We start from the raw sequence: 16,632 nt of genomic DNA, 5'->3' as shown, positions 1-16,632 counted from the left end.
CCTCAGGATGGTTTTGGGGTTTTTTGGGGGGGGGGCGTTTTGTTTTGTTTTGTTTCTGAGACAGGATTTCACTGTGTAGCCCTGGCTGTTCTGGAACTCACTCTGTAGCCCAAGCTGGCCTCCAACTCAAGAGTCACATGATTCTGCTTCCCAAATGTGGGGATTAAAGGTGTGCACCACCACTGAGACCAGCCCAATCCAAATATTTTTGTTTGTTTGTTTGTTCTTCAAGACAGGGTTTCTCTGGATACCTCTGGCTGTCCTAGAACTTGCTCTGTAGACCAGGCTGGCCTCGAACTCATGGAGATCCCCAATCCAAATCTTAACCCCTCCAACACTGGCCCCAACACTCAACATAAGAGGCTAGCTACCCCCACTCAAAGCTTACCAAGTTTTTGACCTGATGCTGTGTGCTAGCCTTGAAAGCCACAGTTGGCAGCTCATTGCGAAGGTAATCCAGCCACTTTTCCACAATCTCCTTGGGAACCAGATCTGGGAAAAACAGAGACAGACACAACTTGTAAGAATATTATTTCCCATGGCTTCCCCCAAGCCACACACTCATGTCTAGGCCCACTTCCTACTAAGATCTCTCCTCCTGTTCTAACCGTCCTTGCCTAGTCCTCAGGATGGAGTTACAAAGGACAATTTGATCCATGAATGAGCTGGCCACTGAGAAGGCTTATTCTCTTAAAGATACACATAAAGAACTAGTTTTGCCGGGCGTGGTGGCGCACGCCTGTAATCCCAGCACTTGGGAGGCAGAGGCAGGCGGATCACTGTGAGTTCGAGGCCAGCCTGGTCTACAAAGTGAGTCCAGGACAGCCAAAGCTAACACAGAGAGACCTTGTCTCAAAAAAAAAAAAAAAAAAAGAAGTAGTTTTGCTCCAGATACCCCCCTTCAAGATACCCAAATATTTGATTTCCATTCCCTCTCCCAGTCATTCTATGCTTGGCTAAATGTCAAGAAAAGGCCATGATGGAAAAGGACTACAAGCTCTGCATCAATTCCCACAACAAAGCTAAGAGATGGAGGTGTTTGTGACCCTGCTTACTGCTGGAGAAGCGGAAGTTCTCATGAGTGATATGACCTATCTGATGCCACAAAGAAAATAGTGAAAGTAGGATAAGACTAAGCCTTCAGTGAGTCCCAAGCCATGTGCTCTCTCTTGCCCCAATCTTTGAGTTCCAGTCTGTGAGGACAGGTCTCTAAGAATGACCAGCCACTGAACTGGCTCAAAATTTCAAAGAAAAGGGGCTGAAAGGCAAATAGGCTCAGATGCTTACTCCCAACCCATGCTACCTTCTGTATGTGTCAGTGTGTATATCAGAGAATATGTCTGGCTTTGGGAATTTGGACAATTCCTACTACAAATGACTATTCTGAACTCCACTGAGTGGCTGGGTCTCAGCACCTAATGTTAATGAGCATTAGCTTAACCCCTTCCCTGCCTTACCCAATCCTTCCAAAACCTACCAATCTTATTCAAGACCAAGACCAGCTTCTTGTTGCCTTCTGCCCGAAGGACGGTCTCCTCCATCTGGAAACAGCGGCAGCCCAGTGGGTCTCTGGCATCCAGGACTTCCAGAATCACATCAGAGTACTCAACCACCTGCAGGACACCAAATACAGGGGAAGAAGGTTGAGAACAGACTGGGAGCAGTGTCCATCTCAGTCAGAAAAAAAAATAACCAGAAATAAGGACATAAAAATGCATGGCGTTCCCACCAAAGGGCTTTAAGAAATGAAAACTTGTTATGTAGCTCAAGTCTGTAAGCAGCACTCATGAGGATGAGGCAGGAGGACTGCAAGGAGTTCAAGGACACTTTGGGACATACAGTGAGATATATGTTAGCCCAGGCTAAAGGATAAGACCTTTAAAAGCAAAGAAAAAAGAAGAAACACATCCTCCGACCTTACGGAATTCCTTGTAATAGGCCTTCCTTGTAGCCTCATCATCCAACTGAGGAAACATATTTAATTCCTGCAAAACTTCCTCCTGAAAGAGAAAACAAATGAGAATATCCTGGGGGGGGGGAGAGCAAGTAGAAGCAAAAAGGGAGGGGAAAGGAAGAAGGGAAAATAAGGAAGGAGGGAGGATACAGAAGAACCAACAAGGCTTTTGAAAACCATAGGAAGCTGGAGGGTATATGTGAGTCCCAGAGCACTAAAAATAGTACTGACTGGGCCAACACTGCAGCTCAGTGTCTTAGCACTCGCTGTTTAGTCTGCTGACCTGAGTTCAATGCCTGGGACCAGTGGAAGGATAGAACTGACTGTATACATGCAAACATGTTGTGACTCATGTATTTTCATATTCTTTCTCTCTCTCTCTCTCTCTCTCTCTCTCTCTCTCTCTCTCTCTCTCTCTCTCTCTCTCTCACACACACACACACACACACACACACACACACACAGTAATAAATAAGCTTTAATTTTTTTTTAAAGTAGCACTGCCTAGAACCAAAATTGCTGGGAAAGCAGAACAAAAGTAGACAGAGCTATACGGCCTGTGCGCGTTCCTGTGTGTACATTCCTATGTGCGCATGTGCATTTGAACATCAGCCAGAGGCTTCTGTGGTCACAAGAGTATGTAAAAGGCAAAATACAAGAGGAAGGTGTAAAAAGAATCATCTGTGAGGTACATGGGACCAGGAAAGCAAACCTTCACAGGAAGTCAGCGAGGGCATCGGAGCTACATGTGTGCATTGTGCTTATGAGACAAGAAAAGGCAGAACAAGAAAAAAGAAGGCTCACAAGGAAAGTGAGGTACTATGCATCCGCTCCTGACTCTCAACCCTCCCTCTGCTCCCTCCCGCCATGCTCCCTAGTCACAATCCGGGTCCCTAGCCCCACTGCTGCTTTATCTTTAGATTCAAGCTTGGGAGAGGCATTCTCCTGCTCCCCTGTCTTGCAATCCTTTCTTCAGATTGTGCTTCCTGCCACATGCCCTAATCATACCCCTCCTGGTGCCATTCCATCTTTAGGCTCAAACCTTTAGAGGCATTGTCCACAGATGCGTAGTCGGAGGCATGCTGCAAAATGGCCCTCTTTTCTCCCTCTTCTCTTACCTCTCTCTCTACTCATCCCTTCCCTCTGCTGACCTTATGCATAACCTTTCTTCTTTTTTAAATCCTTCTATTCTTCTGTCATATATTACATCCTGACTGCAGTTTCCTCTCTCCCCCATCCCCTCCCACTGTACCTCCCCTCTCCCTCCAGGTCCACATGCCCCCCGCCCCTCAGAGAAGAGCCGGCCTCCCAGGGATATAAACCCAGCCTTCTTACTCTCTGTTTTCCTTGAGACAGAGTCTCATTATGTAAGCCCTTTCTTCCTTTACAGCACAACAACAAATCCACTCCAATCACTCGCAGCAGCAAGAGCTGCTTTCTTACCTTGTGTTCAAACTCCTGCTGACGTTTCAGGACATCCTGGCAATAGCTCTCCATAGTCCTGTGTCTTTGTCTCTCTTGCTCCCGGGCAACCTGCTGCTTCTCCCTCATCTCCTCAACCTAGCAAACACACACTGTGATGAGAACTGTGTACTGGAGGTCTGCACTACACGGGAGGAGAGAAGTGGAGACATGCCAGGCGTGGTGGCACACATCTTTAATCCCAGCACCCAGGAGGCAGAGGCAGGAAGATCCTTGTGAGTTTGAGGCCAGCCTGGACCACAGTGTGAGTTCCAGGAGAGCCAGAGCTGTTACACAGAGAAAGCCTCAAAAAGCCAAAACAAAGAAAAAGTGAGGATATAGGAAAAAGGCAGATAGGAGAGCAAGAATATGTGAGAAGAAAAAATGCAGAGACAGAAGGAAGAAAAGTGGGAGAGAAAAAATTAAGAGTAGAGCATAGTGGCACACAACTGTAAACCTAGCAACTTGAGAGGTTTTGGCAGAACTGCCATTAGAGCAAGGTCACTCGGGACCACATAGTGATCTCTAGGCCACCAGGCCAGCCAGAGCCAGCCTCAAAACTTAAAAAGGGGGTGGCAGGGGGGTGGACTAGCAAGATGGCTCCATGAGTAGAAAAGGCTTGTTATGCAAGCCTGACAAGCCGAGTTCAATCCCTGGGATGGATGGTGGATGGCGAGAACTAATTGCCATTAGCTGTCCTCTAACCCCCACATATGTGCCATGGCATGTGTGGGCCCGCACCTGCCCCCTCCCACCACCACCTTCACCACAAAAAAATTTTAAGTATATTTTAAAAGGTACTAAAAATTACAAAGAAGAAAATTAAGAGTACCTGGGAAACAGGGAGAAGCATTGTAAGTGGGAAACACTGAAGTCCAAACAAGCACAAGGTCATAGAATGTGCCAAGCAGAAAGAGGGAGCTGCCACATTGGCACACATCTGTAACCCCAACTACTCAGGGTTTGAGGCAGAAGGATTTCATGAGCCCAAGCATTCAAGACCAGCCTGGGTACCAAAGTGAGATCATGCCTCAACACACAAACAGGAAAAAGGCACCAAAGACTGCAAAGAGCTAGTCACAGGAAGGAGACATCCAGGAACGGGAAATAACAAGGTCAAAATCAGAATGCTTTTTAAGGAAATCGGTGGTCTCGAGTGTGACACAGTGGGTGTAGAGGGGAGGCCAGCAGCAGAGGTTTTAGTGAGACATTGGAAACATAAGCCAGACAGCAATGAACTGGGAGGGTAGAACAAGGTGAGCAAATTCAACGTGCCTCACTCTCCCCACCCCCGACCACAAAGAGCACCAGGAATCCCTGTCCTTCTACCCAACACTGATGCAGATCCAACATTCAAATGAGGCCAGCACTCCCAAAGGCAGAAGGCTCACCCTCTTCTTCTTTAATTCAGCCTCCCGACTGGCATGGTCATTGCCATGAACAAACTGGGGAGCAGATGATGGTCTGGAGGTAACTTTCTTCCCATTTTGCCTTGCAGGCTGGTTACCAAGTGAGAAAAGAAAAAGTTAAACACCGTTGATGAATCCATGGAAACCACCTCACACCCAGAGGGGTAGGGAAGAGAGTCCAGAGGAGGGTTCTGCCCAGAAATCTGCTTGTCTGGCTAGGGTGAGGCCCTTCTCTATTCACCAGTCAGGGAGTGACAGGAAAGTAGTAGGGACCAGGGCAGTCAGGAAGGTTTCCCAAGGCCAAAGAGAAACCTTTCCTGACAAACAGCAACAAGACCTGAGAACTTGTCAAAAATACAAACTTGGGGGCTGGGGGTGCCTGGCTCAGTGGTAGAGCACTTACCCGGTATGCTCAAGGCCCTGAATTGGATACCTAGCAGTAATCCCTAACAAGTAAACCAGGCAGAAAGCAGGAGGCCGCTTTTGGAAAGAATGTCATAGATGCAGCCAGGAGAACTGGGAGAAAAGCTAGGCCTGTTCATCCCAATGAGGTTCTTTATCCAGAAGCACCCAATGACTGCTGGCCTGACCCCCAACAATGCACACGCCTCACCTGAAGGTAAGGTCCACTTACCTTCTTGCAGCCTTTGGAGCCTTTACCTGGTTTCTTGTTTTCTGCAAAAAAGAGAGAGACAGAGAGAGAAAAGAGCTATCACCTTCCTACCCGATGCCTGTTAATGCTTTAATCACAAGGCTAGGCCACCTAGGAAATCTAGAAGCCTCAGAAGCCATGTCTGGCTAGATCCAGAATAACATAGGGCTGCAGATAGCAAAGACAGTGTCGAGAGAAAGTAGCTAGGTATAATACAAGAATTATCTCAGTGCAAACCCCATAAATTCTTAATAACTCTACTGAGTGGCCTAAATGGGTGTTTGTTTTTACCTCTCCTCATCACGCCAAAGGGCCAGCTTAGGACACCTGAACCCCTCTGCGCAGGTCTCTAGGGATATTTCCAGAGAGGCTGGAATGTGGGTAGCATCATCCCACTTTTGAATCAAAGGGTGAAAGGACAGCAGACCGAGCACCAGCAGTCATCTCTCTCCACTGTGTACCCACAGTTGCAATGTGACCAGCTGCCTCTGCTTTCTCCTCCTCACCTTCCCCAAAGATGTAACCCCTTGAATAATGAGTCAAAATAACCCTTCAAGGACACCAGCAACAACTAAATTCATAGGCTAGAAGACTAAAGGAGGTTATTTGGAATAAAAACCCAAAGAAATGATAAATGTGGATAAAACTGGAAAAATGTAGAAACTAATCTTCAAAAATAGAATTTTTGAAAAAGAAAAGATACAAATAGAGGATCAAACATTTTTTTCTTTTTCTTTTTTTTTTTTGTTTTTTGTTTTGTTTTGTTTTTTCCAAACAGGGTTTCTCTGCGTAGCCCTGGCTGTCCTGGACTCCCTTTGTAAACCAGGCTGGCCTCGAACTCAGAGCAATCCACCTGCCTCTGTCTCCCGAGTGCTGGGATTAAAGGTGTGCACCACCACGCCCAGCTCAAACAATTTTTAAAATAATAAATGAAAACTCTTTACCTTGAAGATGGGCTTAAGGCTTCAGATTGGAACGGTACACAGAACATAAGGTTACAACATGAGTACACTGGTTGATTTTCTGGTCAAACTGAGACAAGCTGAAGAAGGAACTACAACTGAGAGAACCCCTCCTAAGACTGGCCTGTAGGGCATTTTCTTTCTTTTTTTAAAGATTTTATTTCCTTATTATTACGTATACAGTGCTCTACCTTCATGCATACCTGCAGTTCAGAAGAAGGCACCAGGTCTCATTACAGATGGTTGTGAGCCACCATGTGATTGTTGGGAATTGAACTCAGGACCTCTGGAAGAGCAGTCAGTGCTCTTAACCTCTGAGCCATCTCTCCAGTCTTGTAGGGCACTTTCTAAGTGATTGATTGGGGAGGGCCTAGCCCACTGTGGGTGGTGCCATCCCTGCACTCATGGTCCTGGGTTCTATAAGAAAACAGGCCAGGGCTGGAGAGATGACTCAGTGGTTAAGAGCACCATCTGCTCTTCCAGAGGTGCTGAGTTCAATTCCCAGAAACCACATGGTGGCTCACAACCATCTGTAATGTGATCTGATGCCCTCTTCTGCAGATAAAGCACTTGTACAAATAAATAAAATAAGTAAATCTTAAAAAGAAACCAGGCCAGGTTCTCTAACACCAGCACCGCCTCTCAATCGCCAAGCTCTAGCCAAAGGAGACATAAGTAAAGTGTCCATACTACGGTTCCTACAGAGCAGACCGCCCACAAATTTGTCAGTAGCAAAGCGCCCAGGAAATAACTGGCTACAAAAGCACTCACAAGAATGCGCCTGCTACTGGAAGAGTGAAGAAACCTCATGGCTGCAGGCCTGGGCTGTGCTAACAGAAGTCTACTGAGCTTCTGACTCACAAGCTCCTCTTGCAGCATCTGGTGCAAAAAATGCTCAGGATTTCAAAACAGACCTGAGCTTCCAGAGCACAGCTATTGGTATTTTGCAAGAGGTAAGTGAGACCTATCTGGCTGTCTTCTTTTTTTTTTTTTTTTTTTTTAGTTCAAAATATCTCCTAGTAACTTTATTGAAAATATGAGCCGGGCGGTGGTGGTACACACCTATAATCCCAGCACTCGGGAGGCAGAGGCAGGCAGCTATCTGTGAATTCAAGGCTAGCCTGGTTTACAAAGTGAGTCTAGGATAGCCAGGGCTACACAGAGAAACCTTATCTCAATATAGATATATATAAAACATCTCTCATCCAAAGCACTTTGCATCAGAAGTGTCTCATTTGGATCTTTCTAGTTTACATATAAACAGTGAGATATCAAGGGGAAGAGCTGAAGATGTGGCTCAGTTATTACAGCACGTGCACAAAGCCCTGGGTTCTTTACTAACCACAACAGGTGGTGCAAATCTGTTAATATCTGCGTTCAGGAGGTAGAGGCAGGAGAACTAGATATTCAACTCCTTAGCTATGTAGTGAGTTCAAGGCCAGTCTGGGCCACCTAAGTCACTGTCTCCAAAAAAATGAAATGTCTTGGGGACACATAATACCTGTGTGTGCAAGAAAATTTTGCAGTATAGAATTTTTTACTTGTGACATCCTATGGGCGCACAAAAAGCTTCACGGTCAAAGCATTAGATTAGGATGTTCATTAAATCCTGAGGAAAGGGACTGACTGTGTTCCAACCCAAACTCCTCTACCTGATCACTCTTATGTAAAAATATTTCCTTTCTGGCAAAACAACTGCTAAAAATAAAAATTAAAGGCTATGGTAGAAAATGTATTCAACATCTTCAAGGTTCAAGTGAGGGTGGAGTAGGAAGAAGAGGAAAAGGGGAGGAGTGGGAGATAGAAATCAAAGCTAAATCAGAATAAAGGCTGCAAAGTAAATATAACAAAGTAGGGTGAAGCAGGAAATCAAGCAAAACTTACCAGTAGGCCTAAGAAAATTGGCGATGTTGCTGAGAACTGTAACTTAAAACTTCAAAAGAAAAACCTAAGGAAGTAGCTCAGAACTAAGATATCAATTTCAACAAATCCTAAGAATCAAGAGATGGGCACTGGAAAAATGAAATGCACAAAATGTGCCCCAGGTCTCACTCTGAATGGGTAGGATCAAAAGAGGTATTATTTAAAGTTGGTAACACAACAGAGGAAGACAAGTTTAATTATGCTATCAGTTTTGCAAAAAGTGAGGAGCAAGAGGAAACAATAAATGTATAATGAGATGGTAGAAATCTGACCACAATATTAGTTGCCATAACAAATGTGAATATGTCAAATTTCCCAGGGGCACGGGACGATGATAACACAGAGTCTCAAAATGTAGCCCAGGCTGGTCTTGAACTTGCAGCAATGTTCCTGCCTCAGCCTCCCAAGTGCTGGGAACATAGATGTGAGCCAATTTCCCTGCTTCAAAACAATAACAAAATAGACCTCATGTCTTCTTTACTTCCAAAGTACTTAGGTGCAACAAAAGGAATGTGATGGCTAGAATCAACCAGGTCTTGGTATTTTCACTCACCAACTGTCATCTCCCTAGCTTCCTTGGCAACAGAGCCCTAGTGCTGGATACAGGAATGCAATGAAAGAAAAGATGTCATTCAAAGAAAACCATCTACTTCAAAGAGAAGAGAAGGAGGACAAACGGAGAAAGAGGATACAGTCAGTCACCACTCAGCACTCAGGATCCTCATTGGCTTTACTACGGTTTCTTTCTTTCTTTTCTGGTTTTTCGAGACAGGGTTTCTCTGTGTAGCCTTGGCTGTCCTGGACTCACTTTATAGACCAGGCTGGCCTTGAACTCACAGAGATCCTCCTGCCTAAGCCTTCTTGAGTGCTGGGATTAAAGGCATGCGCCACTGATGCCTGGCTGTAATATTTTTTTTAAACTATCTATACTGGATATTATTTGTCATCCTTCCCTAAACAAGTCTAACAAGTCTACATATAATCTACATTGTAATAGATTATTATAAGTAAGCTAGAAATGTTTTGAAATACAGGGGAAAACATGTGCAGACTATATGCAAATACTATGCTGTTTTACAGAAGGCACTTGAACATCCACTGATTTTGTATCTGCCAGAGATCTTGAAAATAAGCCTACTGTGAAAATGCAAAAAACGACTGTACTTATAGAAAGTGCTTATAAAGGCTTATAAAGTACTCTCTGTCTCTCTCTCTCTGGTTTGTGTGTGTGTGTGTGTGTGTGTGTGTGTGTGTGTGTGTGTGTGTGTGTTTTTGAGACAGGTGGCTGTCCTGAGCTCCCTTTGTAGATCAGGCTGGCCTCGAACTCACAGCAATCTGCCTGCCTCTGCCTCCCAAGTGCTAGGATTAAAGGCGTGCGCCACCACACCCGGCTCATTTCATCTCTCTAAATGCATTAATTCTTCATAATTCCAGATACTCAGGAGACTAGGGTGAGAGGATGTCTTGTGCCCAGCATTTGAAGGCCAGTCTGGGAAATACTGCAAGGTACAATCTTAAAATCTCTCCTGGGGTAGGCAAGATGGCTCAGTGGTAAATAAAAGAGTGCTTGCTGTCAAGCCCAATAACCTGGGTTCAATACCCTTGGCCCACATGGTAGAGGGAGAGAACAGACTCCATCCAACAAGTTGTCTCTGACCTCCAAACATGTACCATGCCATGCAGTGCACACATACACATGTGTACACACACACACACACACACACACACACACACACACACACACACAAATAAATAGGTTTTAATCCCATACTGAGCATGGTTTTCATAAGCTTGTAACCCTAGGACTAAGGAGATGGAAACATGAGAATTAGCAGTTCAAGGTCATCTTCAACTACATCATGACTTCAAGGCCACCTTGGACTACAGGAGACATTGACTCAGAAATTCCTTGCCAGGTAGTGGTGGTGCACACCTTTAATCCCAGCACTCTGAGACAGAGGCAGGTGGATCTCTATGAGTTTGAGGCCAGCCTGGTCTATAGAGTGAGTTCAAGACAACCAAGGCTACACAGAGCAACCCTGTCTTGGGAAAAAATTCCTCTTGACAGATGTGGTACCTCCTGACACCTGTAATGCCAGCAGTCAGGGATAGGGTCAGGCAGAAAGATGACAAGTTCAAAGCTAGCATAGGCCACCTAGAAAGACCCTCTGTCAAAGCAAACAGAAACAACAAAATCCTCAGCACAATACAAATAGATAAGGCATTTTAATTAATGACTTCTGTGTTGTAAGTAAGGAAAATGGAGTTAAGTGACTTGGCCAAGGCTACACGGCTAACTTTAAAAAAGAGAGAGAAGAGATGAAATCAATGTGGCTCCAGCATAGAACCAGTATAACTTATGGTATCATCAGAAAGGTATAAGCTACAAAGACCGATGTTAGGGCCCATTAAAGCAGCATCTCAGGCTATTTACTGCTATTTACCTCAAATGCAGTCACTTAATTAACCTTGCTGAGGTTCCATTTTTCTCATCTATAAATCAAGAATGGGGAGAAAGAACTACCTTACCAAAGACATCAGCTGGAAAAGACCCAGCCTGAGTGAACAGGAGCATACTGAGTAACTTTTATGCTGTGAGGTGAGCACAGTAACACAATCCTATAATGCCAATTCTTGGAGACACTGAAGCAGGATCCCAAGGGGGTTTGAGGCTACAATGGACTACGTAAAGATCTCGAAGGTAGTCTCACCAAAAAAAAAAAAAAAAAAAAAAGAGCAGCCACATGTGGTAGAACATACCTATAATCTCCACACTTAGGAGGCAGAGGCAGAGGCAGGCAGGGTTGTGTGAGTATGGAGGCCAGCCTGGTCTATACAGTAAGATCCAGAACAGCCAGGGCCACACAGAGATTGTGTCTTGGGAGAAAAAAAAATAGAGTTCAAGTCCAGCCTCAGCTACATAGCAAGTTCAAGGCCAACCTCGAAATAAATAAACAAACCAGCAAAGTTGTTGTAAAATGCTATGCATATTGAATTACAAGATTGCGAGAGGCAAAGGGAACTCACTGTGCCTAAGCTTCATCATGATGACCGCACAAGCTTGGAAAGGAAGATGCTCCAATCAGCTCACTTTCTTCCTGTTGGAATAGAAGCAAGAATTTGAAGAGAGGCCTGGGAACCACAAGTCCCTTGTAAGCCCCCTAAAGGCAAAATAAACTGTCTCAGAATAGGATCAGGAAACCCGAACAATTGGGAAATTAGGAGGATGGGCTATACTGCACTTAGGGTCTGATATGGCTGAGCAGATGAAAGGAAAGGAGGATTTTATCACTCAAAGGCAGAAGGAGATAAGAGCCTCCCTCCTGGATGGAGTCTACGCCCCCAGTACCTGGCATGGGTACTTGCAGTGTCACCTCCCAGGTGAAAGACTACTACTAAACACCTCCACACTTGGGGGCAGAGCAGGGGATCTATAGTGACGGCGTGTTTTTTCAAAGGGCACTTCTGCATGTCATCTACTCTTAGAGAGGTGGAAGGGAACAAATCCCATGAGTCTACTTGGAGAAATAGGGTCTCAGAATTCTTACTTATGTCTGCATACATTGAAGTCAATGCCAAATCTGCTGAGGGAAAGGAGGAATCTCCCCCTGCATGAGTTGCTAAGGTCTGTACCCTGGCAATAGGAGAAAGGATGTGTCATTTGTCCCTCTGTTCTTGGGTCACTGACTGTGGCTGTGTGTCTATGTGTGTGTCTCTGGTACGTTGGGAGGGCACTAGCCCAGGCACTTCTTCATTGATGGGGAAGGTGGAGCCTAAGTCTCTTTGCTCATCCACCAATGAGGTGCAAGGCTGCTGTGCGCATTTCCATGACAAGGGAGGTAGCGTGAAGGAAAGTGCGCAGCTTTGACTGAGTAGGGTCCACACCTTTGCCTGACGGACTCTTTTCTGAAGCTTTCCACAGGTGGTGGACTGGATTGCTGTGTGTAGATTTCATGTGGGTTGGAGTCCACAGCACATTGGTATTAAAGGGAATCGGGCCCCTGGTTCTCTATATGGATGGGTAAGGCAGGGGAAGTCATTAGGCCATGCAATTATAAACACAATGAATCTGCTCCTACCTTGGGAGGTGTGCATCTACCATTTTACCCTAGGTGAGAAGAGATCTGCCCAGCAGTGGTGGTGCATAACTTTAATCCCAGCACTCAGGAGGCCAAGGCTGAGGCTAAGGATCTCTATGAGTTCAAGGCCATCCTGGTCTACAGAGTGAGTTCCAGGACAGCCACGGCCACACAGAGAAACCTTGTCTCAAAAAAAAAAAAAAACAAAAACAAAAACAAAAACAAAGCCAAAATAAAAATAACAACAACAGAAACATTAAGGGGCTGGAGAGGTGGCTCAGCAGTTAACAGCACTGGCTGCTCTTCTAGAGGTCCCAAGTTCAATTCCCAGCAACCACATAGAGATAAGCATCTACAATGGAATCTGATGTCCTCTTCTGTCATGCAGGCATACATGCAAATACGTAGAGTACTCATATACATAAATACTTTTTTGAAAGAGAGAAGAACTCTGCGCTCCTATACTATGGATAAGGAGTGAGTTCGAATGCACTGCATTGTAGGGTGACCAGTGACATCACCACCTTTCAGAGCTACATGGGGGAGGGGCGATCTGCATCTCTACTGCTCACAGGCCTCTCTCTTGGTCAATCTGGTGATTGTAAATCATTTGAAGGGCAGAGTCTGTGTCTACCTCAAAAGGGAAGAGAATAAAGCTCAGTCTCTCTACCCTGAGGTCTCCTTGAGAGACATAACTTTCTCTCAATGGTCTAAAGTCTGTTCCCATATACTGTAAGCCTGTTTGGGGTGGGCCTTTACAAAGTCGGTAAAGCAGCCGTTCTTTGGGGGGTGGGTGTGGGCTCTAACTTTCCACAGTGAAGTCTCTAGTGCAGGAGGGTTAAATCTGTGTGGTTGCCCATAAGCACGGGTCTCTAATCATTCTGAAGGCTGATATGCAGGCTGAAGGTGTAGCCTGGCTACTCTACAGAAGGCTAGACATGGGAAGGGCAGGTCTTTTCCTCTAGATACTCCGTATTTCTCAGCTCCTCCATAGCAGTGTGGAGATGAACAAGAAGAAACCCCGATGAAGATCTGTACCTTACTAAGCCAGAAGTCTGCACTGCACAGCCTTGTATTGGAAATTGTTTTCTTATATATAGGGCAGGGATGATGTCACCCTCGCCATCTGATGGGTTGACACCTGTCTCCATTGGGCAATGCAAATATAAACTTAACATCTGCTCACATGGACGGGGGTGGGGGGACGTCTGTCTACAGGAGAGTAATGGCTGTACTGAGAAATGACGCCTAAATATCCTAAACGGCAGAAGGCATCCGACATTTTGTCTCACACGTATAGTCTGTGCCTCTCTCTACATAACCAGGGTGCACGTTAATAGCCTCTCTCTCTCTCTCTCTCTCTCTCTCTCTCTCTCTCTCTCTCTCTCTCTCTCTCTCTCTCTCTCTCTCTCTCTCTCTCTCTCTCTCTCTCTCTCTCTCTCTCTTTCACTCTCTCTCTCTGAGGCCGCCAGAATGCAGTTCAGCGCATCTCCACGTGTGGAGCTATCAGTATCCCTCTGCAGGCCCTTCTACCCCACAAGCGAGCCAGCTCTTCACTTGTCTATTCCAGGATGACAAACATCTCTGGTTTCACCTTTTATAAACGATCCTCACTCCACTGCTGGCCAGGTGAGCGCTCACGACGGAAAAAAAGACAAGAGTAGTCTCTTACCTACACTTCCGGCAGGGACCTCCGAGAGCAGTCAGAAGCACGTTCGCGCTGGGTAAGGAGCGCGCAGCTAGGCTCCGCCCGGACTTCCGGATCCCACCCACCCCAACCAGTTGTTCCGCCTGTTTTGCGTACTGGGAGAGGGAGGAGTTTCTAGATAATTGCTCCGCCGAGCAGTCCTGTCCCCAATCCCACGCTGGCCCCGCCTCCCAGCTGCCAGGAGTAAAGACAGAAGAGGAGAGGGGTGGGAGCCTGGCGATGATGAGGTCGCCATGTGTCTGTGTGTACTCGTGTAGCCACAAAAGCTATTTGTAAAATGAGCTCTTTTGTGAGGCCTCCTGCCTAGAGTTAAAGATGCATTTTCTCTAGTCTCAGGCACCAAAATAATCGCTGGCAGCGTTAAACCAGGGTAGGGGGTATGGTTTGCCCAGGAAGATGGCGATGGCAAAGACCGGGTGCGAGAAAATGGCCGCCGGGATCACGTGTCTGTCTGGAGGAGTTATTTCCCACCTGAACTGAGTTAGTTAGCTTTTTTCAGCAGCCTTCGAGTCTCACAGGGCCCTAAAACATAGCAAGGCTCACCCGGAGCAGGAACCAAAACTACTGGGATTGTCACCAGGTTACCCTCCCTTCTCCCTCGTGTGTGATTTCTGTGTCTAGAAAAAAAAATTCTAAAGCAAGGGTACATAAGGGTGTCTTTAAAAAGCATTTCAGGAGGCTCCTGACTTGACTGGGGAGGCAGCTAGCCCTCCAATGTAACTTTTTTTTTTTTTTGAGACAAGGTTTCTCTGTGTAGCCCTGGCTGTCCTAGAACTCCACCTGCCTTCTGCCTCTCTAGAGCTGGGATTACAGGTATGCACCACCACCACCCGGCAACAATGTAACTATTAAATTAAATACTTCCTGATCATTTAATTCCAGTCCTTTCTCCCTCCTCACGCTTAAACATTGAGGATGGCGTTGGGCTAGGTAGGCATCACTCAGAACGAGTGTTTCTTCTCTTTTAATCCATCCCTGCCGAAAATAACCCCTTTTGCTCTCCTTCCCCTTAAAGTACAGGTTCACAGCTACCTTTCACCCTAGACACTAGATTCCTCTGGACCCACAGTATTTACAGGTTCTATTTCCCTAAATCCTAATTCCTATCACTTCTGTGAAGTTTCTAATACAATTGTTTTTATGACTCCCAGTTGAGTAAGAATCACAGCCTTCCTTGCCTATACTTGTCTGGGGCTTATCACAATACTACACTGTAGTAATTTTTTTTATTAATGTCTTTGATAGATTTGTTCTATTTTATGTGTGTGTGTTGCTTTTATGTGTGCCACGTACGTGCCTGATGCCTGAGGAGATCAGGAAGAAGGCACTGGATCCCTTGAAGCTGCAGTTGCAAATGATTGTGAGCCATCATGTGAATGCTTGCCCTTGAACCCAGGTCCTCAGTAGGACCAACGAGCACTCCTAATCACTGAGCCATCTCTCCAGTCCCTATACTATATAGTTCTTAACATGGCTTCATGGCCACAAGAAAGAGACCTCCTCAGAGCAGGGGCAGTTCATCTTTCAACTCTCAAGGAGACCCCGTACAATATTGGCTTCAATTGGATTTGTGAAGTGAAATTAAGACCTTCACCACAAATCAATAGGGCTTGAACAGTGAGTTTAGTAGATAGCATTGGAAATTTTAGTTCAGAATAAAGAGAAAATAAGTGCAAGGTATGGTAGGGCGTACTCGAAATCCTCAGGAGTACAGGCTCGGAAGCAGGAGGATCAGGAAGTCAAGGTCAGCTTGCTTTACACAGCCAGAGTGTCTTAAAAGAGGAAATTCTTGGTTTTGAGACAGAATGTCTTTTTTTGTTTTTGTTTTGTTTTTTATGGTTTTTTGAGACAGGGTTCCTCTGTGTAGCCTTTATACACATATTTTTTAAACAAAAAAGGCTAGTTTTGGGAGGGGTTTTTTTGTTTTGTTTTTGTTTTTCAAGACAGTTTCTGTGTGTTAGCCGTGGCTGTCCTAGACTGGCTTTGTAGACCAGGCTGGCCTCGAATTTACAGCGATCCATCTGTCTCTATCTCCCAAGTGCTGGGATTAAAGGCGTGTACTACCACGCCCAGCAAGGCTAGATTTTTAAACTATACATTCCACCAGGAGTATTGGCACACAGCTGTAATCACAGCCTCCATGGAGGCAGAGGCAGGTAGATCTCTGTGAGTTCGAGGCCAGCCTGGTCTGAAAAGCACTTGTCTAGCATATGCAAGGCCTAGATTTCAATCCCTACTCCTACAGAAAACCCCAGTAATTTAATAAGGCAGTTAAATATGGTCTAGGTCTGGGGCTGTTGCTCAGTGGCAGAATATTTTCCTAGCATGCATAGGGTTTTGAATTCCATTCCCAATGATGCCAAAAGAGTGAATGCAGATTTTATATATATATATATGTGTGTGTGTGTGTGTGTGTGTGTGTGTGTGTGTGTGTGTGTGTGTTCCATGAATACATCTTCTGTATACAAATATGTGCATGTCACA

The 16,632-nt window shown here is 45.5% G+C and overlaps 1 protein-coding gene across 2 annotated transcripts in view; it reads right to left on the bottom strand.

Moving 5' to 3' along the window:
* The window catches only part of GNL3L (G protein nucleolar 3 like), a 30,174-nt gene extending 15,940 nt beyond the window's left edge, over positions 1-14,234 (bottom strand). Inside the window, exons 1-8 of one of the 2 annotated variants that reach the window (XM_084790019.1) lie at positions 14,113-14,234; positions 11,389-11,459; positions 5,459-5,499; positions 4,807-4,914; positions 3,398-3,514; positions 1,917-2,000; positions 1,478-1,613; positions 389-492 (exon numbers count right to left, since the gene is read on the bottom strand). In XM_084790019.1, coding sequence (XP_084646145.1) covers positions 389-492; positions 1,478-1,613; positions 1,917-2,000; positions 3,398-3,514; positions 4,807-4,914; positions 5,459-5,499; positions 11,389-11,407 — 609 coding nt within the window. In that variant the 5' untranslated portion in view covers positions 11,408-11,459; positions 14,113-14,234. Of the gene's footprint in view, positions 1-388; positions 493-1,477; positions 1,614-1,916; positions 2,001-3,397; positions 3,515-4,806; positions 4,915-5,458; positions 5,500-11,388; positions 11,460-14,034; positions 14,057-14,112 lie in introns of those variants that run through there. The other variant, XM_084790020.1, reaches the window with a different exon arrangement.
* Between the last annotated feature and the right edge of the window lie 2,398 nt (positions 14,235-16,632).

Source organism: Acomys minous (assembly GCF_964271855.1).
Source record: "Acomys minous genome assembly, chromosome: 7".
NCBI lineage: Eukaryota > Metazoa > Chordata > Mammalia > Rodentia > Muridae > Acomys > Acomys minous.
The sequence above is the reverse complement of the archived record's forward strand: the minus strand, read 5'-3'. Positions and strand labels throughout refer to the sequence as shown.